Raw genomic sequence first — 24,512 nt, 5'->3', positions numbered from 1 at the left:
CGCTGAACTAGTCAGTCTGTAGCCAAGCCCTTTTCTAGAAAAAAAAGCAAATCAAATACTGGCACAGGCTGGTCCAGTGACGCCGAAAATGCCTACAAATCTCACTAATAAAAGAATGGCATACACTCACACGTGGCACTATGCAAAGCCAAATTGCTACCTGAGTTAGACTTCAAAGTTCTTTACATGTTTACTAGACAATTGTTGATGCATCTAGTTGAATGACTACAACACACTGTGGCAAGGGAGAGCTGACTCTTTCCACTCTTGCTGCCTTATTTACACTGTGCCACCAACTCTCCTGATGGCCTGCTAGGGTGGCTAGCCCTACAGCTGCTCCCTGTAGAGTTGCCACCTGGCTGGTTTTTCACCGGCAAAATAGTTATTTTCTTCACGGTGCCAGCTGACCATCCTAGCCCTACACTGGCATGTCATTTGTGGTTTTTGCGTTCTTCCTCAATTGTCATATTGATCGCAAACACTCTGTTGGGCATTCATATGTAGCAAACAACTCAATTGTCACATGAGGATTCTTTCCTGATTCTTTAATAAACTGTTCACTGCCATAAAACTGTCGTGTTATCCGATTTTGTAAGACTAGGTCCTCCATCCTTTCACTTTTTATTTTTTCTTCCAAGCTTTTGCCTATTAGTTCCATTGCAATTCTTCTGCTTCTGGCCGATACATCCTCTCGGCAGCTACCCACTGTTGGCCCTTATTGCATCAGCTGGCGCGACCAGTTTGGGCCACATGAGCAAAATGGACACACATTGTTAATTCTCTGTCCCCAACTCAACCCTGGGTTGCGGAAATGACTGTGGGCTGGTGGCTTTACCCGCTAGTCCTCTTAAAAATTTAAAGTATGTGCCAGACTTACGTAAGGGCTCTCAAGTATGTACTCCACGTATTACCACTTATTTGTTTTCATTTTGTTTATATTTTTGCATACTGTACTTGTCGCAAGAAGCATGCCTGTGCTTCCCTTTCCAGTGCATCTTTTTTTCCCTGAAAAGGTGGTAACCCAAGCTCCCATGTGTGGATGTTGCGGTGGGAGAGGAGCAGAACGTAGATTTGCTGTCCTGCAGTGAATTTTGCTGTGATTATATCCAGTTTTTTCTTGTGCCATGGAACACTTTGTCAACACAGATCCATGAAGCAATCGTTACTTATGTGCAAAAGTTTAACTGCCTATATGTTGGTACAGCAGCCGTAGCACAGCAGCTGTTTGCTGTGTAGCTATTAGTATTATTTTGTTGATAGACTGTTTTCTTTATGAGTTCAGAGCCACCACAAAGCAATATTTGAATATTTTGGATGGCTATGAGGATAGTAGAGCTGTGCGCAAGTTTCACTGCTGCAGCAGTAACATGCAGGTGATGTCAGTGCGTGCACATGCATACCAGACAAAATATAAAAGATAGAAACCCATGTTGAGAAATAGTACATGTTTATTGGTTTGATGTCACAGTGTTTCTGCTCCATGTTGTCAACAAGTGCCTAGAAAATGCTTAGATCTTGACATGAAAAACAGACTGCGCACCTGAAATTTCCGCATGTATTTATAATCGGAAAAGACGGCACATCTACAAACACTATTCACAAAATATATATTTTACAAATGCATCCATTGTCGCGGACTGGGTTGCGGCAAAAGGACATTTCTTGTTCCAATAGCTCCGCAAGACCCCGTCGATAATGAATTTAAAAAGAAAGTATGTACAGAACACAATTGTTTCCACTTTTGCACTTTTTATTTCCTCTTAACGTACTAGGTCATGTGTAATCATTTGAGAAGATCTAGGAATTTAGTTTGCTGAAGTCTCTGCGTCAACCACGCTCCAGTACCAAAAGGGAACATCATCATATATAGCTTGTTTCGCAACAAAACTTGGTACGTTTTGTGACATTAAAAAAAAAAAAAAGAGTTGTATGTTTGGCTAGCAGGAGTATCATGCATACATTTGACTAAATGTTGGATAAGTACTTCTCATGTCTCCTTACCTTGTCGTCCCTATGTTATTCCTTATATCTCTCACTTGTGTGCGGATAGGAAGCATTGTAAAATGCAGCATTGTACAAAACAAACCACAAGATAGCCTATCTTAGCATGACTGGAGCGTGACGGTCGGAGTGGCTTGAGCAAACAATTCTCTTAAGGGACCTTCACGACAGACCCAGTACCCAGTATCTTATGTACTTTATGTTGTGTGCTATCTCTAATATTTTACCACTTAAATACTACTTGCACCCGCATGTATGTGTACACCACATTACAGCTGCAGGTGTCAAGAAGGCTGCTGCTCAAGCACACATTTGCACACACACATACAGAGAGTGCTTTAACGATACACTGATTCTTGGTATCCCTTAGCAGTGGCATTCTACAAAGAATATAGGAGATGCTCATAGCCAGCATTCGAAGGCAGTGATTTGACTCTCTGCTATCAGCAGACTTAGATTTTTTTTAGTCCATACACCAAAAATTGAGAAGCCCTAGTGCACTTACAAATATAGCAAAGTTTCTTTCTTTTTTTTCTTTTTTTTATGTCTGATAGCCATTGCTTAGAGTTGCCCTCCTTTTTAAGTATAGCTCACTGAAAAGGAAATGTACGCCTGTTGGGCACAGCTTGATCTTGGTGTCTGCGCATTGTGCACTCAACATTTGCATTTTTCTAAGTTTTTTTCTTTGCACCCTTACAAGCCACCGCCAGCTGTTAGGCTTTCAGCGTAACGAATGAAACCAATGTGATCGGGTTACACTTGTGTGGACGTGTGTATGCACGTCAAAACAGCATTTTTGAGAGGTTATCTTTTATGTGGCAAGCAACGTTGACTAGTGAAAAGAAAAGAGTCCCCCTCCGCATGCTGAATAATATATTAAACTTGACAGCTGGCACACGTAAACAGTGATTCATTATTCAGTCTCAGTTTGATAGCTGGAATCATTGGCATAGCCAGGGGGGAGTGGAACCCCTTCCTCAAAAAAGATAAGATTCCTGACAACCTCCCCTCTCCCTTTTCTTACGGAACAGAAAGTTTTTGGAGGTGGGCTCTGAAAGAGCGACATAGATGAAAGGGGAAGCTTGAATGTGAAAGCAAGGCGAGGGCTAGTGGCGGTCCGAAGGGGGTTGAGGCCATAGGGGTGATTGCCTCTCCCATGCACAGAACATTGCGGCCCCACTCATGGCGCGCCTCTACCTCATTCTGGATCGTGTTAACTATATTTACTGAGGGGGGATCCGTGCTAAACATTCCACACACAGATAAAGATGGGACCAACGCATGCATAAAGCTTTGGGTCACCATTGCTCCCTACCAGGCCTTCATGCCATTGAAGAGCTTCTCATTTCTGGTACTTGACCGAAGCATCGACCACGCTGTGCGGAAGAAAAGTGTTCTGAAAACATTGCAACTTGCTTGTATAGGAAACGCATAATGAGAACCCCTTTTTTTCTTCTTTTTCTTTCCCTTGTCTCTGACTTTCATTATGTTAATAAACTTCGGAAGAGCTTGCTGCTAGGCTAGTTTGTACATGCTGTTATGAATGAAAACGGGCAAAAAAACGGAACAGGAAAGAAAGTCCTATAGAACACTGATTTGCGCACGGCAAAATCTATCAAGGATGGGGGTGCTGGGCCAGAGAAGCTAAGAAACCACCACAACAAACAGGTGGGAGGGCAGGTAGGTGAATGGCCTCGGAAGTCCACACAGAAACAGCAGAAACAGAAATATAAGAATGTTAGGGGCCACCGCGCCGTTTAGGAACCTGGTGAATGAAGAGTGTGATAGTGACTAAAGGAAAATAATTTCAAGGAGGGGAGTGGGGTGATAGATACGAGCATGGGGGAGCACAAAAGGCATCAAGAACGAAGTTGGCAGAATGCGGATAATTGCGGACATGGGGAGAGTGCCTCGTCACAGCCCGATCGCTCAACACCAGACAGCCATCGCCAGTTGCCTAGCTGAAGTGCACCTACCCCGTCGTAACGTGCTGCTACTGCGGAGAGCCCATCCTAACTAAGTGTCTTGGCAATTTTCAGAATAGATGGGTGTCAGGAGACACGACACTTTCAAATTTCGCAGAGCTACTGGTCCTTATTTTACTGTGCACTACGAATGCCATAATTTTCAGAAAGGCTTTTAAACAGGAAGCATCCCTGCTTTGGACTGCCTGCCTCATAAATTCCTGAGTGTCATCAAATAACAATGTGCATCACATGATGACTACAATACCATGATTGCAAATTACTTCCAAACATCTCTTCAAACAGGTCGGGCAGTGGGTCACTGAAAGTAAGTGAAACTTGCATCATACGATACTATTGAAGTTTTAGCGTAAAGCTTCATTTCTGTATTTTTAATTCTAGAATAATATGCCCATAACGCCAAAAGCGGGATTGAGTGCTAGGCGACTTGCAAAATAGTGCCTGCCCTCTTCCGCATGTAGCCGTGACTGTGCCACTCACTAGAAGATCTGGGTGGAAAACAACGATTATCTCCACTGTTACCTGGGCTGCAAAAAGCCTGGCCTGCAAACAAGACACACGATAGTGCGCTGTCTTGTTTTTTGTGTTGTTTGTTTTTCCAAGTCATATACCAGGTAGACCATCAACATACATTATATAAATGCATCAATTCGTAAACGAAACCTTAGTTATTTAATATCATTTTTAGAAATAGCATAAGGATGACAGCATAATTTGATGAAAAGTGGCCTAGCCTTAGCAATGAAAAACTTTTGTCAGCGATTAAGCAAAGTGTTGTTTCCACAATGCAATAATGTGCATTCTTGTCTGGGGAGCACTAGGAGTTCATCTTTTGCATGATGTACAACCTTCATGCATGTATATCTTTAGAGAGAGAGGTAAAGGAGGAGGAGGAGTGGTAGTTGTCGACAAAGAATCCCCCTTTACCCCGAAATAAATTTCTGGCTATGTCACTGGATGGAATGTTTGCAGCTTAAGGTGGTTTTTTTGCCTTTGGTGCAGTGTGAGTTAAGCTGGAATGTGATGTGATTTGTAGCATCCTTACAGTCAAAAAGATTATGCAGTGCACTCAATGGAGGAACAATTAAGGTGCTTCCCATTTTGTATCACTTCTTTTAGACTACTTGTATTTAAGAAACAAGTCTTTGCTATTTAGAGAAATTAACATGATATTTGAACACCTAATTGACTGTTGGCAAATGTACCTGGTACACCAACTCCATAAAGTAACACTTGGTATGTCTTCAGTTTAAAGGCTCTTCAAGGGACCTCATAGCAAATTTTAAACAAACTTTAAGGACACAAGAAAGACTGATGGTCCATTATAGTGTGGTTTACTGATAAGTGAACAATTTTTCTGTGAAATTGTTTCGCATAAAGGGGTAGACAGCTGAACTAAGCCCATAAGATGGATCTACGCAGGCAGTTTCATTGCTTCTTCTTTGTGCCAAAGTCTTTTGGGATGTCAAATGATTACCTTTGCCGAATAACCATCCATCGTCAACTGTGCCACATAAAAGTGATGTCATTTGTTAACTTTGGACCAAAGACAAGAATAACAATAATATATATGTACTATGTGCCAGGAATGCTTTCCCATCAAAATTCTTGATTCGAGTTTTAGGGCTACATTGTGTACCACCAGCCCTTTGCAACTTGTCAAAACAGTTTGAAAGCCTTGGCTGTACTTCATTGAGCCAACAAAACTGATTTCTTTGTTAAAGAATGATGGCTTTCTTTTCTGGCAGACCATTTAAGTTAAACAGGCAATCCTTTTTATGTCATACAAATGCAACCAAAATAACATGTCTAGAATTGCTTAGTTTTACATTTTGCTTGATTAGCTTGTGAAAATCTTGAATTGACAAGAAAAAGTATGAGAAGTGGGTAGTGAATACCAACATGTTGGTGAAGAGAGTTTATTAAACTCAATTTTAAGGCTTTATCAGTTTTGTAAGTGTGTTGCAACAACCTTTTTTATATTTAACCCCACACATGTTAAAGTTACCCTATGTGTTCCCATCTCCGAGTCAGGTGTGCTGTGGGACTATTTATTCAGTAAAAGCACTAACATCTTAAAGTGCTCAATTTATGGCACCATTGAGCAAGATGCTTTGCTGGGATAGTTGGTGTGTAGACATGATGGAAAGTAGTGCAAAAACTAAGGGAAAAAGGAAGGTGGCAGCAGCACTCTGTCCTAATTTTTTTGTGCTGCTTTCTATCATGTTATGGCAAAATCTTGCAGCATAAATCTCAACCATTTCAAGTGCAGTGTTTTAAGCTTATGTGAATGCCTGGCATTTATGAATTGTACTGGTTTATGGTTGTCTCTCTTGGATGTACAGCTTTTACAGAAAAATGAGAAGACTGCGTATGTGTGACAGGAGCTGTCACTGCACTGAGGCCTCCAGAAACGCTGTGCTCCAGCACCCTTGCTATTGAGGGGGACAGTGCTCTTCACTCTCTTGAGCTTCAGAGCACTAGGAGTGCGACAGAAGCTTTGCATGAGGTTTCAGCGCTGTTCTTGTCACTTGCACAGTGGCTTCTAAAGTTTATGCCAAGACTGTGTGCACTGAAGATATGGCATAACATGATGACCTAATTGTAGATCTAATAAAGCACACTGTATCAGACTTGGAAATTATAAAGGAAGGGAAGAAAGGACTGACATCGAGCCAAGAAACGGGGCTGTGACAGTGTTCTCTAACTTAACAGTACTAATCAATTTAGCAAGTAATCTTGCATGTGCTTGTAGCTTACACTCGGAGTTCACTCTTTGAAACTATGGTTATCGTTCCAGACTGCCTTTCCATGATCTTATTTCAGACTTGGAAGGTGACCTTGTACTGTTGATTCAAAGGAGCTGTCTTGCGTTGCAGAAACGATTGCCATTCAATATTTCATATTGAGAAAAAAAAAATCAATGAAGAAAGCATGGCAACCATAACCCGTTTTGTGAAATTCGTGCAGTGCAGCAGAAGATGCAGGTGCCAGTAAATCAGGAATGACAACCACCTAAATGCCTGGCCAGTAAATGAAGGACCTGCCCATTTTTAGCTACTAATCCTCCCATGATCCTTCTGTTCAGCCTGTTTCACTCCCAAGTGGATTAGTGGCAGATGATGGAGAGGCCCCTCTTCAGGTTCTCATTCCTGGTTGGCCAAGGGGCTTCGTTGCAGAGATTTAGTGAGGTGGATTATACACCTGTTGCAGTGAAAGCACCACAATACTCCTGAAGCCTTTTCCCATAAGTAGAAAGTTTCATGACACTGTGTGTGTACCAATGGCGACTGTAGGCAGAAACAGCCAAGACACATCAGTGCAAGATTCTGTCATTTGTTTCCCATTCTATATTATGAAATATGTTTCTTGGTAACTACTCTCCAGCACATGGCTTTATTTTGAGATTAACATCTCAAAGCTTTGCGATGAGATGTCTTTAGTTTTGATCTACTGCACCCAGTGGATGCTCACTTTTGTAGCTGCTATAGAGGCTCTTGCACAGCGAGTTGCTCATCTAGGATTGCTGCAATCGTCTTTGCATCATGCGAGCTTTTCTGCTGTGAAGTTCTATCAAATGTTTATATTGTGAAGCATTACTATAAATATACTTGATTGTTGGTGGTACACAATGACAAATGACCAAAGAGATAAGCTGAAAGAAAAATATGTCGTTTAAGTTTCTAGGTCCGGCCATTCTTCTTATGCTGTTTTCACTTTAATTTATAGAACTGAAAGTCAAAGGAGCTATTATTGAAGTGGGAAGTACTTGAGAATCAGTGTGGGCCAGGACTGAGGATAAGGAACAGGGGCAGCAATCACCTCCCAAGTTTATGGGGCAACTGCCCCTACAGATACGAACTTAGAAGTGACAAGCTATGTAGAAACCTTCACTGCACTGCATTCCGTGCAGAAGCATTTACTTCTACAAGGAATGTAACTGGGAATACCAGATACATGTTATGCAAGTACTCAGCATTGGCTCTATATTTAAAATGAAGTCACAGACTACAGCTTTCATTAAACATATCTTAATCTAGAAATGAAAGCCAGCTGATAGTAAGCCTCCATGAGCCACTAACATACATTAGGGCTCTGAGGTTGCTGCTGGGCCAGAAGGCATACATAGCGGGAGTTTCAATGTTGTCAATTAAAAAAAGCAAGGGAAGCAAAGAAAAGGCAAGGTTTGAAAAGTGCATGCTCACAAAAAGGTTGGTCTTTCATTGCTGTTGCCAACATTCAGCTCCAGTCTGGCAACCAGGGCTGAAAATGATGGAAGCCAAATACTGAAAATAATTTTTCATAACTATTCATGGTAGTCCACACTGTCTCCTCCACATTGGTAGGTGAGGTAGGGTTAACTGGGATTGATTTGGAGAGGTTGGTACAGGTGTTTCCATGTCGTCTGCAACTTCAAAAGAGGCAAGGGCCACACGATAATTGTGACAGAAAATTTGTACAATTCATTTGCTGCACACGCAAAGAATCGTAACTTGGAATTTGACTTGAGCTTTAAAGAGTTGCATCTGAGCTGCATGCTTTCAGATAGGATGTGCAAGAAGAATGCACATTGGTGCCGGCAGTCGAGCACGAGTTTATGGAAAGAAGGGAGAAACTATTCTTTGTCATCACAAAGTGCAGTCTGAATTGGCTCATGGGCCAATAGTTATAGTCCACCCGTAATAACAGTGCCAAGCTACTAGAAGCTGTGGCATACAAACACGCCATTAATTATTTGGTGCACAGAAGATAATGGGCTTTGTGCACAAATGACAGTGGGAAAAACCAGCCGATTCCATATATGAGGATGCCAGATTCCCAATATCGACATTCCTGGAAGTGGTGCAGATTCAGCGTCGCTACAGAGCGACACATTGACCTGCAAGCTAATGGGCGCGTAGGACATTGTACCATTGCCAAGGGCAACATACAGTTGAGCAGTTCGTAGTCCCTTAGCATGGTTGCGACTGTACAGATGCGGAACTGTCTGTTCATTGCACTGGCCACACACTGGCGCACACCGGGCACACTGGACTGCTGGCGCGGCAGCGTTCACACTTGCGGCGCGGCAGTGTCGTAGTCGACGGGGCTGCCTTCCCGCGGTCCCGCAGCGGCGCTGAGGAGCCGCGGGTGGAAGTAGGGGTGGAACTTGAGGCCAGGGTAGGCGGCGGCAGCGGCACCTGCGCGCGGTGGGTACAGCGGCGGCCCGGGTGAGCTGGCACTGGGAGCTGCGCGGCCTGCCGCTGTCGGTGACGTTGGTGGCGGTGGGCACGGTGAGCGTGCAGGCGGCACGGGTGCTGCTGCTGCTGTGCCGGCCATCGTGAAGGGCGGGAACAGCGTGCGCGGGAAGCCCAGGTAGAAGCCGGGTAGCGTGTGCATCTGCTGCTGCTGGGCGCTCATAAGTGCCGTCAGGTCGGCCATGGCCATGGGCACAGTGGGTACTTTCCAGGGGGAAGCGCCGTTGGCCAGCAATAGGAGTTCGCTCCCCGTCGGCAGTCGGCCCAGGGCTGCTGCGCACAAGCGCGTATTGAGCACCGGTCACTCCACCCGGTGTCCCGCTCGTTTACGTGGGTAAACTTTATAACCACGGCGACAGAGTTCAAGACAGAATTTCGCGAAAATCTTTGCAACAACTTTTAGTGGATTGCAAGTCTCGGGTAACCCACTCTAAATCCCGCCTATACAGCCACGGTCAGCGTAGCAAGATAGCCCATGCTCCAAGCATTAAAGGGAAGCTGAAGCGGTTTTCAATTTCCATGAATTGCTGGGATTGGGAAGAACAGACCTAATAATTTACGGTTCCGAAATTTTTTTTTTCGTTTTGTTAATATAAGGGGCGGAAATCGCTTTCTAAATCACCCCCGCGGACACGCCCCCATCGCTTCCCGGAGCGCCGGGTGAGGAGGTTACCAGAGGAGAGAACCGGCGAGAGTGACGTCACTGGCGGGGACCGAGCTGCCGGACCGGCGTGCTGGCATGCGCTGGCATGCCTCTTTCCGTCCTGCGCTTTACTGAACGACGCTACGAGAGATTTGTCGCCGCCGCCGCTCACGTTTGTTTTGCGATTTTCGTAAACTGTTCTTTCCTTCTGTGCTGCGTGAGTGCCTACAGCCAAGGGCGCCCAACATGCCCTCGTTCTGTGCAGCAATCGGCTGTGCGAACACACGCGGGCGAGACGATGTGGTGTTTCACAAGTTCCCGAAGGACAGGAAGCTTGCAGCGCAGTGCGGTGAGGAGAGATAAGTTCGTGCCGACGAAATCAACTGTGCTGTGCTCGGACCATTTCCGCGATAGCCGGATAGCCTTACGACAAATGCGGAAACGCGTTGTTGCTAGCGTTGCTATACTCCGTTTCATACATCAGCTGCAACGCTGTGGAGGCTTGAGATACTTCTTGCAGTGGCTGCGTTCGCACTTAGAAAAAGTTCGGTGTTTCTTGACCCGATTTTTGAGAAAACTTTTCATATATAAGCTCAGTTCTGAATGAAAAAAAAAAGAATTTACCCATAGAAACAATCCGTGTACTTATACGGCTGCTAACACGTTCTTTTAAATCAATTTTCTTTTCGGCATTCTTTAATTGCAGCCCGTCGCGGCAGCTTCACGTGCATGCTCGCGCGAGCAAATGCCGCTGGCACGCTGCGAACCATAGACGGAAACGCGCGCAGTAATAAATTTTGGTAACCGGACTTCGTGCGTAGCTTCCACAGCGTTGCACCTGAGGTATAAATTGCAGTATAGGCTTGCCTAGTGACATTCGACGTACGGTTGCAGTTATCATGTTTACCATACGGCGGTGCTAAAACTGCCTAATATCTTTATATCAACACTAGCATGGAGCGCGCATACCGATTCTTGATCGAGCCACAATCGCAAAGTCGTCGAACCATATTCTGAATATTGCACATATAATCCCCCTGACCATCTCGATCTGGATGTGTATGATAAGCAACTTCCATGACTGTACCTCGCAGCACTGCATGTGCGCGCTTTGAAACGCGGCACTTATGTTCGCGATCGTGTATCAACGCTCAGAAAACCACGGGACTTCAGACAAGCAGCGGCAAGGTGCTTGACATAGCGAAATTGTACCCGTGTTTACAATCTAATGAGAAGTTAGTGCTTCGGCATTCTTCCAGCAGCAAGTTCCCAGTGACACTTTAGCGTATTTTTTCTCCCGTCATTGGAACGTGCAGCTACATGAAAAAAAAAAAAGCATACGTAACAGCTAAGATTTCCAGCGCGCGAGAAGGTGTACACATCGCTCTCGCTTTTGGCACACTCAACATCGTCGTTGCCGCCGTTGCCGCCGTTGCCGCCATCGTTTTCCGTATCGGCTGTCGGTTCGAACATGTACGGCGAAAATACAAGCTGTCCGAGACAGCGAGAACGTTCCATAATGCTTACAACTCAGCTATGCAGCCAGAACAGAACAGCGTGCTACGCTCTCAAACGGCGGCGCCGACTGGCGACTGCCGCCACTGACGTCACAGCGGCTCCGACCAATCACGGGCAACAGCGGCGTTGGCGCGATACCCTGACGCGCTGGTGCGCGTTTTCATGAAAAAACAGCCGCTTGCGCTTGTTTCCGCCCTTTTTGAACGAGATATTCGTGTTCAGGGGACTCAAAACTGTAGAATGCCGCAGAGAACTCATTTTTTTCGAAAAGTGTTTCAGCTTCCCTTTAAGCCTTAATCGCACGTGTACGTACTCGTGCCAACGCAAAGTAGCTCGTGTGTGTCACGTCGCTAGCATATGCAAGAACACGTGCATGCGTACAGGGGACGGTCACTTTTGGCGTTGTCGCTTTCAGTGCATGCTTATTGGCTGGCTGAGCAAAACCAGGTAAGCTGATTGACCGGTTGAGCACTACGTCATGCGAGAGGGATAGTAAGATAATATCGCCGAAAGTGATCGTCCGAGAATACGTCCCATAGCCACAGACGCGGGAATAGATTCGGCGACGTGCCCCCCTCTGCATAAGTCGTACTACACCGCTCCCCAGCATTCAGTTCCCTCAATAATCAAACATCGCCTTCATCCTAGTGAAATCGCTGCGTCGACGTTTCCTGTGCATTCCCATGAACTGCTGTTGTACTGTTTTCATTTCGTCAAAGATCGTGAACAGTGCGGTACATAAACATTGCATTAAAGTTGTGATCCGTGCGGTGCATGAAACAGGCTATGGTGTTACGCTGCTGAGCTCGAGGTCGTGCGTTCGATCGCGGTGGCCACATTCCGATGGGGCGGAATGCAAAACCGCCTGTGCAGCGTGCGTTAGGTGCACGTCAAAGAAACCCTAGTGGCCAAAATGGCGTGCCTCATAATCAGATTATGGTTTTGGTACGGAAGACCCCAGATACCCCGAAACGACTTTGACAATTCTTTACAGACATACTGAGTCGTTAGAGTAGGTCCTTCTGATCATTAATTGACGCATCTAAGTACTCCGCGTAAAGCGTGCAATTTATTCAAAGGTTTTAAAAATGTGCAACGTTGCCGATGGCAGCACACTGCTCAGCGGAATTTTCAGCCTGTTTTCAGCCCATACGACATAAATCACCCAATTGACGTCAGTAGGGCGAGCTATCCGATTGGCTGCCCAGGGCGCGTCATCGATAATTTTTCCGACTTTATGGTGAACAAATGATGCTCGTAATAGTTGGAATGCTAGTTAATTTGTTTCTATAAGAAGAAAGTAACAGAAAGAGAATGCACAATTAAGCACTTCCGGCACACAGCAAGCGTCGTCTGCTTGTGTTACAGCGTGCTCCATTTTGACGAGAGCTCCGCGGTCAGAGTCGGTCTCAGTCTTTTCGCGAGCACTGTACCTAACGCGTCTACAAAATTTGTCCGAACCGTTTCACGGGCCCTTTAACATATATGATGTTACATGTTGCGTAGAATCTCAATGAAGACAGTTGTATGCATAGTATACTTAATTAACCGCTTTAGAAAACCTTCACATAGATTCAACATGCGCGTTGGATCTGCTTTTTTCTTTCTTTCTTTTTTTAGTTATGGTTTAGCCTATAGCAGTTAGCGACATTCCATTTCCCTCTTCATCTTTTTTTTTCTTTTCTTTTTTTTTTTTTGCTGGATTCGGTGCACTAGCTTCAAAACTTCTCAGAACTGTTGGGGTAAGAGCCAGAACTTTGTCGACCGCATAGTTGTCATTTATGAATGCACGCGATAGGCAAAGGGGGATTACGTACCACCTGCAGTGGCGAGAAATTGGTGCTCAGGTGGTAAATCTCCAGTCATAAAAGCCCTGAAGGGCGAGTGTCGAAAAGCATGTTCTCGAAGTAAAGTCTCCACAGATTCCCTGAAACACGAAAAGAATAAATAAGAAGCACATTCTTTATGAGGGCCAAGCACAGCGATCAACGTAGGAACCACAAAACAAACGAAGAAAAACACTGGTCGTGCCTGCTTAGGCGAAGGGATCAATGGTGCTATGCATTGCTGGTAATCGGATACACGCGGACAAGGACAACATGGCACAACAGTGCGGAAGCTTGTCAGAGCACATTGTAGAGCGTTTCCCACAATGTTGGTTTTAGCAGAAGCCGCGAAACCGACCGGGGACTAAATTTATGACCAGCGAATGAGGCGCTGTGTCCATGAGAACGAAGTACCGGTTGTGGCCTAAATCGAGCCGTTTAAGGCAGTCGCATATTTGAATTTTGTCCGGTGTAGAGAAACCCTGTTCTCATAAACAATCTTATTGATTTTGTCACAAAGAGCACTCGTTCATACTTGCCCGTGCGTGCCTTTTTTTTTCTCACTGTTTTTTCGCTATATTCATCATATTAATTATGACACAATTTCAATGATTTTTCTTACCCACCATGGTTGCTTAGTGGCTATGGTGTTGGGCTGCTAAGAACGAGATCGCGGGATCGAATCCCGGCCACGGCGGCCGCATTTCGATGGGGGCGAAATGCGAAAACACCAGTGTACTTAGATTAAGGTGCACGGCGATTTGGGGCCTCGTCAGGCCTTACCGCATTTTGTCCCGGTCCCCTCTTTTCCTTGAAAAGAAGAATAAACTTCACGTTAAAGAACCTTAGGTTGTCCAAATTTCCGGAGTCCCCCACTACGGCGTGCCTGAAAGTGGTTTTGGCACGTAAAACCGCATAATTTAGTTTTTAATTATTTTTCTTAATATTTTTTTATGAACTTGTTATAAGCTTGTCGCGAGATGAAATTTATTGCAGGAATGAGGGAGGTGTCGCGTTTTGGCATTTTGCATCTTTAATAGGTCTCATTGTGGCAAAGTGTTGGAGGCAGTAGTGTAATAGTAAACTTTATTTAGCTTATAGGTGAAACATTGTCTCAAAGTGATTGGATGAACACTGAGTACTGGGAAAGAAATAGGCTGCCGTCTTTGAGGAGACGAGAAAAAGCCCCGCCCTAGAAAAAAAAGAAAGAAAGAAAACGCAGTGACGAGGGTATAGTGAACTAGAACACTCTAGTACACTGTAACGAGGGCGAACGGCGAGGGGTGCGGGGGGGCGCGACCTTCTGCAGTGATTTCCATGCGGCTTACCCTTCTAGATCTGTTAGCCTTGACGAATCTCTAAAGCCCTTGGCGAATGGATTGCTGTCTATCTTGAGTTTGGTTATCTGAAAAAGAGCGCACAAGATATAGAGAACTGAAGTTATTTGTACAAACGGCTAACACAACAGAGCGAGAGTTCCGGTACATCGTTAAACAGCCACTACATTTACTGTGGTGCGAGGGCCCCTACTTCAGCTATGAGAAACGGTACAACGTCAAGTCGCTTGCCAATGGTTCTAAGCTTTATGGCGGTTGTTACAAGATGCGGAAAAATTCATTACGAAATCCAAGTATCGCTTCTAGTCAGAAGTAGAGCGTCCTTCGGGCTTGCATGGCCAGGTACTACCGATCTTTGAGGCAACCTTTCGCTACGTAAATGCAAGTAAAAACTAATACTTCAACGTTATCGGAAACAGTATTCTCTGATGCGACATGTTTGATTATTCTCTCTTTTCATGTCAGGATACGGTAATCGGTTACCATAGCTCATAATTTTTTTGTACTCTGGCTCGAAAAGCGCATTTTGTTCGCTGTACATGCATTGTTCTTATATTGCGAGCTGCGGTTGACTGTTAATGTATGAGTATAACGTGGGTGGTCGATGGGGGCTTCATAAGCACCTGATTCAGCAAAAATCAGCCTGTTAAATGCTGTACGAAGGATCCTCATGATTATATGTAACTGCTTTACGTAGTAACATAATCAACTATCAACTGGGTAATCAACTGGGGAATCATATTCAAACACCGTATTGGGGCATTGATTTTCGAATGCTCAAACGTACGCATTTGCGTTATCATGTACCGGAAAATATATCGGTTTATTGCAATCTTGGCACTAGTGTCACTGATTTCTTATTTCCTTATAAATGTGTTCTTTATAGATAGAAATATATATTTTATAGAAACATGTTTGATAAAACCTGAATAAGGTACGCCTGTTTAATAAATTATTATATCGAACACGCAGCACTTCTTTACCGATGTTTATGCAAAGCTATAACGAACTTAGCACTGCATATATTGAACTCCAAGCGGCTACAGCGATCGTCATAAAGCCGCTTGCAGCGTGCGAGCGGATTTTTTCTAGCATGGTTTTATGTGGTTTTACGTGCCTTTTTGTTTGTTGTATCTTGATAGTCAGATTGCTGCGTTTCTTAAGCGTGTTGCTGAGAGAGTCAGGTCGCTAAGGTGTTTTAGCAAGGTTACGCATTGCACCTACAATTGCGTTGCGACCAATTATAGGTAACGAGTCCGTGTACACGGTGTAACGAACGCTTGTAAATGTTCGCTATAATTGGGTTCAGGTATATTGCATTACTTCATATATGCAGTAAGGCTAAGACTTGGGTGGCTTGGTACATGGTAAGTATTTAAAACAGCAAACTAAACGCACACACAGAGAGAAGTTCACAGGACGATGCTGGAATCGTAATGTGCGCTTCTTGTATCTGTGTATGTGCCTAGATCGCTGGTTTAATTATTGACTTCATATATTGCACTTTTCATGGTACACTGAAAGCAATTCATTATAACGTGGTTATAGCATGCATGTATGTCTGAGTAATGATCACTGAAAGTACAACTCACTAGTTGATTTTGATACGCTGTGACAGCGGTGAATACTGTTTCTGGGAAGATATAAGTGCGAAATTGCTCCGCTTCTAGGTCTGTTATGACAGGTGGATTTGAACAGCAGTCCGGCCGCAGCTTGACCAAGTGAATACGTGGCTGATACTTGTGCATCGAATTCAATACGATCTGCAACAGAGAAAGAGATTTTGTTCATCAAACAGATCACTAACAGGCAGTCTGGTGCTTCACATCTCAATCACTGTGGGAATCACAAATAGTAATGACTCATCTCGTATAAGCCACAAGATGTGCTGAAAAAATATCATGAGTGACTTTCTCATAGCAGGCTACAACTCGTTTATGCAAACTGCAGCAGTGGTGATCATTGGGGCTTGTTGAACTGGGACGGGTGCAGGAACTTGGAAGCAGCTTTTATAAGAAGGGCGGAATCGGCGTCTGTCACTGTAGCTATACTATATCACTTAGGCTGTTATGTGATGTGTAGCGCACACATTACCAACTAGCCCATTAGTCTGTCAATTTAGACTGGCGTATTACAGCGAAGCTGTATGTGGCTAGCTGGTTCGTCCGTCCGTCTGTCGCCTGTACGCCGAAAACTCCGGCGCAACCACATGTGCATGCGCGAAAAAAGAAAAAGAGAGGCACGCGATTGGCTGTGCCAGTAGTGACGTCGTTGCTCTGCATCGCAACCGAGCGCGCGCGCAGCAGTTTCTCTGCGGCTCCGAAATGAGTAGGCCACGCGTCATAAGTACTCCTGAGGAGCAGGCAGCTTTCGATCAGCAACGCCGCGAGCAGAAACGGGAACGATCTCGTCTACGCCGTGCCGATGCTGCATCCCGGGCACAAGAACAGGCTCGTGCAGCCGAGCACAAGCAGCAACACCGGAGCCGCACGTTTCAGCTTCGCTGCTTAACCATCTGTACGGAGTGCTTGGGTGGTGATCTTTTTATTGTCTAAAAACCCTGTTTTCATTAATTTGGTAGAAAAATGTTGGTCATTATATACCGACCATAATAAAGGCCGCCCTTTCGGAATTTCGCAGCGAAACCTGAGCTCCGGTACGTGAGTGCGACGTCATGGAGTTCAAAGTATTTTCTAGTATTTGGGCCGCCTTGGCAGCAGCGAAAGTTGCCGATACTTGCTATGCTGTCCTTGGTTCTTTTCAAATGCAATGTAGTTCTTATTGACTAATGAACCTGACCTCAATAGATGCCGGTAAAATTTGTGACATCGCGGCGTCCTATAGTGCGTCAATTTCGGAGCGGCGTCGCAACTCGTCCTTCGTTCTTAGTTCTTTATCCCACGGTAAGACTGGCCATTTTACTATCGCATAAGCGTAATTTATTCGCATTTAGGAAGAGCAATGCTTAGACGAAGCACAAATAAAAGAAGGAGATGCATACAACGCTATGGTGGTGTGGCCTTCTTTTTGCTTCGTCTAAGCTCTGGTCATCTGAAATGTGTGAGGATACGAAGCCGCGGTGTTTGTAGCTATGGGCCAAGAGAGTCAGTAATTATGCGTCTGTCAACCACAAAGCGTGCAAATCTTGTCTCTGGGCAACAGTCCGTGATTATTTAGTGCATAGAGACGGCTCGCGCGTAGTGCAAAGGTGAGTTAGTAATGTCTGTTTGGTATGTTTGCGTTCAGCTTTGTTGGATTTCAAACATACAAAAGAAAAATATATTTTCTGGCATAATTACGGCTACGCAGTTAAAGATATCGTGTTTTGCAGCATAATTGTGCAAGTGGAGCAGACGGGCCGTACTCTCGAATCGCTTTACTCAATTTGTGCACGTGCATCTCAAGATATAATTACATCAGGAAGGAAACTTGCTGTTTCTTTAACACAGTTATCTTTTTTTTTTGTAAAAAAAAAGTATGGCAATTCTTGCACCATATCTTTTTGTTCTCTTCGGTTTTCTGTTAGAATGTTTTTCTGTGATTTCAGCAAAATAACCTGTTAATAGTTTTCCCCGTAATTTTGAAGAAAAAACTGTTAGATGGTTTATGCCATTAGAAGAGTAGCGTTTACTGGCGTATTAAGTCAGCTTTCATGCAGTACGAAAGGGTCAAATGCTGGAATGCGGTTGTGACATCATGTACAGTCGAGTGCGGAAGTCTAGAGACCACGACATGTGCAAAAAAGAACAAAAAAATTCTTCTAGCACAGCCGTGCAACGTGAAATTGTTTAAAAGCATGACGCTGGTCAAGCAGGCGCACGAGGGGAGTACACATGATTTCAGCCTTTATGCCTAGGCTCAGAAGAAAAAAATTTAGTGACAACTCTGGCAACTTTTGCACTCGTCTGTACATACGTATAAGTACGCTACGTAGAACATATGAGATGCAACCACTGCCAAGGCACCGGGCACTACATGAGAGATCAGTGCTGCCAACCTCTGAAGCCAGTTATCCCTTCAATATTATAAAAGAATTCCCTAGATTTCCCTAACCTTTATGTAATATACAATTGTTCATGAGCCTATACCGCACTTTCACATGCAATAAGTTAGGTGCAGGATGTCTATAGTCAGGCACTCAAGTATGTTGCCTTCAGGTAATGAAGAAGCGCTCGAACTGCTTTCTGGGCTAATGAACTGTGAGGCCAGGCTCCCAAGATCTTTGCTTCTGTAAAGGGCCTGTCGTCCAGTCTATTCAAGGCACACGGGATAGTCTGACGTTGGTTATCAAAGCGAGAACAGTGGCACAGAAGATGACTGATGGTCTCTTCACACTTGCACTTAGGGTACATTGGTGAGTCCGTCATTCCAATACGATAGCTGTAGGAGTTAGTGAATGCTACTGCAACCCACAGCCGACACAGCAGTGTTGCGTCGCGGCGTGAAAGGTTTTCTGGTAATTTAAGTTTCAGTGATGGGTCGAGGCTGTATAAACGACACTTAGAGTTCTGTGATGTATGCCAATAACTTAACGTGGTGGTACGAGCGAGAGTGCGAAGCTCTCTTGCGGCGTCTACTCTCGATAAAGGTCTCTCTCTTTCTTTCCCTCCCCATTCCCCTCCCCACTTGTAGGGTAGCAAACTCGACTCAGTCTGGTTAACCTCCCTGCCTTCTTCCCTTCTCCACTCCCCCCCCCCACACACACTTGTTCAGTTAGCATGATTTTTGTAACTATTGTTTGTTATGCAAAGGGATTAAAAATTTATAGTTTCAATTTATTTCCAAGCTCGTTTTAAAAGTTTAAATAAGTCGCTACACCCAAGCTGAAATTATGTTGCAGTACAAGCCGTGCTAACCAGAGTTATTCATGCTAACAACACAGCCTCCTGCTTGAAGCTACATTCACAGTAAAGTTCTTGTTTGGGCTAGGTGATGCATTCTTGAACACATAACACGGCAGAGAGAAAAAACAAGGACGAAGAAAGGTACATACACAGGATGAGCGCCTGCGTACGTACTTCTCTTCGGCCTTGTTTTTTTTTCGCGCTGCCCTGTTATGTGTTGTACATTCACGGAACGAAGACAACAGCAAGTTTATACTCGCTACACTTGCAAAACAAATTTTAACAGCAGCGACATGCCCTGATTGGCACGGAACTTTATTTGAATTGTAAGGAAGCTGGCGCCGAACTGCACCGGGTTACAGAATATGTGTTAATGCCAAAACAGTGTGTCCCTTCACGACACCAATATAAAGTATGTGCAATTAATTTTTCCTATACGCTGCGATGTACTGACATAGCAACACGACGTTTATGAGCTTACAAGACCTTTGCAGCGAAGCACTAAATGCGAGTCCAAATTTTTGTTTTCTTTCCTCTGTGCCAAAACTCAACCAAACACGTGACCAATGGTACTCTGCAATGCGAATTTGTTGCCCTGCCTATGGACGGTAAATTTGATCGCACAGTGGGCTACGCAGGGCCCCGACCGTCTAGTCGTGCTCAGCGCTAGGTAGATATGCGTCCGCGTATGCCGAGGTTTGCAGGTGTTGCTTTCTTTGGCATTGCAGCATTCGTTTGTTTTGCCGGCTAAAGATAAATATTGATTTAAATGGGGCAATCCACACTTCGTCGTTCGCTTGACAAGAGGCGTTCACTGCACTGCAGTACGACCGCAAGTCATGCTTCGCATGGCAATGTGAAAGTAATTTAGGCTCACTGAAATCAAAACAAGTGGTCACATCAGCAGTTCCACGTATCGGTCATTGTGGCGTCGCAGCGGTGGTTTCTCAAGTCTCCAAGTTTTTTCTGTCCGCCACGTCATAGCGCAAGGTTTCCCTAGATTTGGAAAATTGTTCCGAAGTAAGACTTAGAGTCCCTAGGTTTACGTAAATTTCCCTATGGTTGGCAGCACTGCGACAGATCTACAGTGAACTAGAATATATTCTAGTTCACTGTAGACAGATCCAAGTGTCCACTCTTATGGATTTCTATAGCCATGCTCTGGCCAGCATGACTTGTCGTGATTGCAGGTGTATATTATTCAGAAAGTAAGAACAGTTGGCGCGCGCATACGAGATCCACCTGCCTATATACTTGCGTGACTGGTGAAGCTGCGCACAAATATTAACTGAGGATAATTCGTTCACAGTACTGATGACAAATTTTCACTTTGCCGCGTGGGGACCAATTCAGTTGAAATCAAGAAATATTGTGTTCTTGACCATAAACAGAAATAACTAGTTTTTTTTTTTAAATTAAATAATCTCTGTTTCTTCCATTAATTTCTTTTCTGTAGTAAAAATAGAAATATTCAGTTATTTCTTTGGTTTTTCTTTCTTTTTTTACAGTGAGGCATTCGTGGTGGCTGGAGAAACGATTGAGAGATCGCATTGCAGTGGCTCGTCCACAGTATCGAGCGACACAGCTGTTCTAACTCGTCTTCCAGTATATTGACACCAAATATACCGAATTTCGCAGTAGTGGTATACTATATGCTTCAGGATCGGCGCAGGTGCCTACAAATAGTTATTGAGGATGAAATATGCTTTGTTCATCATAATGGCAAAAAAGCTTATGAACTGAGCTAACGTTGTTACATTCTGCCGCTTCTGCCGCTTTGCCGTTTAAACCTCGATCAATTCCGTCATAGCGGTCATTCAACTATATTCTGTTCTATCTGATATTTCAAGCGCACATTTCCATTGATCTGTCTCCAACAGATGGCGTTCGACAGTTATGGACATGAGGTTGCAGGCCCGGGGAGGAGCGGATGAGACACGGAAGCGCGCTCTGTACCAGGCAGATCAGGGCGAATGGGCGTCAGCACGTCGGAAAACGCCTACGAGGAGAAACTTTATTTCTGAGCAACTCTTAGCTCGTGGCTGCCGGACTGCGGAGGGTCGACGGTCGTGCTGCTGAGCCCATTCATCTAGACCCATTGACGTGTTTTATGTGGGCCACCAGCAGTAGCTATGTGTAGGGCGTAGCTCTTGCGGCACGTGGAGCAGTCCAGCTCTCCCAGGTGCAGGGAAGGGATGGCAGGATGCTTGAGCGAGTTAAAGACTGTGGAGAACAGAGTGCTCCGGGGCATTTACAGTGAGCATGTAGTACGTTAGGCTACTTGCCACATACTGGACACGCTCGTTTATCCCTGTTCTCGGGATGGTGTTGGACACAGTATCTTTGAAGAGGAAAATGCGCAGTGAATTTTATTGCGTGTACGTCCCGAGACGAACACGGAGCACACGGCACGTGGAGTTTTGGATTACTACACATGCCCAACGAAGATGAAGAAACTTGTGCGCAGCATGTTACTCGATTGCTTGAACTCGGATCTGGCGGAAACTCCGTAAGCGTGCTCGCGAGTCCGTCAGTGAAAGGAGTTCATCATCCGATTCGCATATCGTCGACGCATGCGTTGTCCATTTACTGGCGATTCCGAAACTCACTGCTCTTATCGTAACCGTACGACCTCTCCGATTCCGGGCTTTTCTAGCACAAGGCCACTTATGGAACCGCGCCCACATGATGGCTGCAGAAACGGTCGCGATCGTGCCTCAACGCTGCAAAGCGCATTTACTAAAGGAATGGCAAGTATCAGTGCGCTGATCCTGAAACCACTCACATGTCCCTGCTTGTCCATCTCGTTGTTGGTGAGCTTGACCTTCTCGAAGGAGACGACCTGCTTGCGCAGCTGGTCCCCCGTGAAGGGACAGTCCGGGTGCGCGTAGAGGCGCGCCGGCGACGGAGGGTCCGCCTTGCCGGCCACCAGCCACGAAGACCGGTGGTACGCGTACCGGTACCGCTTGTTGTCCACAGGAACGATGTCCAGGAGGACCACGTAGCGCCCGTCAGGATGCAGGCCGTTGAATGAGACGCGTAGCGTAGGAAACATCCGCCTGCAGTAGAGTCATGACAGCGCCGGAATTCACGAATATCGACAGCACTGCATGCCGCGAACAAAGCACGAACTGGTGCGTTTGTCGGACATACAGGCGCGGTGTTCTGGGAAATATTCCATCTAAAGTAAAAGATATATATATTATATATACACACACACACACACACACACACACACACACACACACACGCTCTTTTATAAGCTCTCCCATCTCCTCTAAACCTCTACTAAACGACTGACTTCCCACACTTACCATACACACCTATTTTTCACTTTAACACTCCTAATGCGACTGTTATGCATCATTGCATCATTCGCGACAGTGGTCCTCATGCAAACTGTGGGATATTCACTGACATGTTCATTAACTAAATTAATTAATGCACTGATGAACTTTTCAATCATGAATGTCACTGTACGTGTCTCATTTGCGGGATTAAAGACAGTCAGCGCTCGAGGGATGCCCAGTCACGAAGGCTGTAACACCAGAGCGGAATTACGTGTTCCCAAATGTTGACGCGACGTACATATGGTATTTCACATATAATTTTTCTCGAACTGCCCTCCTCGCGCAACATGGGAAAATTACGGCTCACGGTGTGTATGTCAAGAACCAAGAAGTGTACGTTTTCGAACGCAACAGAAAACAGATGAAAATTTTGTTGGCGACAGGCTTTAGGTCTCGGTGGCTGGACAATATTAGCGGTTGATCCTCGTGACGCGGCTGTCATACTTAGGCACCTCATAGCGCTCACTGCAAATTGCGCCCATAAGAATGTTTTATGTGTCTATAACTCACACCCTTGTGCCCATCGGAAAGGCGTCCTGCATGAAAAACTACATTTATTGATGTTATAATTCACGTTAAGCCCAGGCTTGCCGGTGTGGGATTCTCACAGGTGTAATCAAACGTCACATCTTTAACGTAGAAATAAAAAGAAAACACTTTGGGAAAAACGGTCAGCACACTTACGAAATAGTACGCCTTATAAATACCTTTCTTATATATTAGTAATAAAAAAAATCAACAGCACTACTATATTGTGGCCACATATGCACCGATGCCATCATGAGCATGTTCAGTCTGTGTACTTTTTAATACGAACTTCCTTATGCACTCGCCCGCATCTCGTGTGAAACCTCTCCAAAGGTACACTTAAGGTATTGTAAATAACACTGTAAATAACAAGAAAGGAAGCTGGACAAGTCATGTCACAATGGGTACCAAGGAAAAGGAAGCGCAGTCGAGGACGACACAGAGGATTAGGTGGTATTATGAGATCAGTAAATTTCCAGGCATATGTACAGTAAAAAAAGTTTCGCATCCTCAAGGGTGCTGGGTTGTCCCATGGCTAACACCTTTACCCGTCAAGCTGTAAACATTATACCGTACGCAACAGCGAGCTCAAACTACACCTGCGATGAGAAAAGGCATATGTTGAAAAATTATGCAGATCCCATGCACTGTGGGAATCGATGTAAGCGAAGCTTTCTGTGCTGTTTGCTTTGATTGACGATAATCAGCAGTGATTCTGACGGCGAATGTTTAATTTCTTCAAGGTTTTGTCCAACACAAGAGTGCGGGTGACATTAAGAAGTTTGCAGGGACAACATGGCCACAATTAGTACATGACTGGGGTAGTTGGAGAAGTATGGGAGAGGCCTTTGCCCTGCAGTGGGCGTAACCAGGCTGATGATGATGGTGAGCTGCCTATACATTACTCGACAGATAACAGCATCAAGAGGACAGGCACACATATAGCACAGGTTGCGGCCTACTTCGCGAGACGTTGCAACAGTTGCACAAATTGTGTTTATCTATACATGGGTAGAGGGGGAGCGCCGGAGTCAATGCACCGAATGATGCAGGGTCGATGAGTACATGTAAGCTCTGGGGCGCGGCACCTCCATGTGCCAAGTCCTCTTCCCATCTGATAACGGCACGTTGGGATTGGATGAGTGAGGCGGCATGCCAATCGGAATGGCCGATGCCTGTACGTTTTTCATGAACGCAAGGTAATATTCGCACATCTTCGAAATCTAGTTATACCATACAAAAG

The 24,512-nt window shown here is 45.0% G+C and overlaps 1 protein-coding gene across 3 annotated transcripts in view; it reads right to left on the bottom strand.

The window, feature by feature from the left end:
* Positions 1 to 1,430: 1,430 nt before the first annotated feature.
* Positions 1,431 to 24,512, bottom strand: part of LOC139054256 (T-box transcription factor TBX20-like) — a 192,074-nt gene continuing 168,992 nt past the window's right edge. For 2 of the 3 annotated variants that reach the window (XM_070530982.1, XM_070530980.1), the window contains exons 3-7: positions 22,177 to 22,450; positions 16,140 to 16,310; positions 14,539 to 14,615; positions 13,202 to 13,311; positions 1,431 to 9,496 (exon numbers count right to left, since the gene is read on the bottom strand). In XM_070530982.1, coding sequence (XP_070387083.1) covers positions 9,039 to 9,496; positions 13,202 to 13,311; positions 14,539 to 14,615; positions 16,140 to 16,310; positions 22,177 to 22,450 — 1,090 coding nt within the window. In that variant the 3' untranslated portion in view covers positions 1,431 to 9,038. The remainder of the gene's footprint in view (positions 9,497 to 13,201; positions 13,312 to 14,538; positions 14,616 to 16,139; positions 16,311 to 22,176; positions 22,451 to 24,512) is intronic. The other variant, XM_070530981.1, reaches the window with a different exon arrangement.

The sequence above is a fragment of the Dermacentor albipictus genome, chromosome 1 (assembly GCF_038994185.2).
Source record: "Dermacentor albipictus isolate Rhodes 1998 colony chromosome 1, USDA_Dalb.pri_finalv2, whole genome shotgun sequence".
Classification (NCBI taxonomy): Eukaryota; Metazoa; Arthropoda; class Arachnida; order Ixodida; family Ixodidae; genus Dermacentor; species Dermacentor albipictus.
The sequence above is the reverse complement of the archived record's forward strand: the minus strand, read 5'-3'. Positions and strand labels throughout refer to the sequence as shown.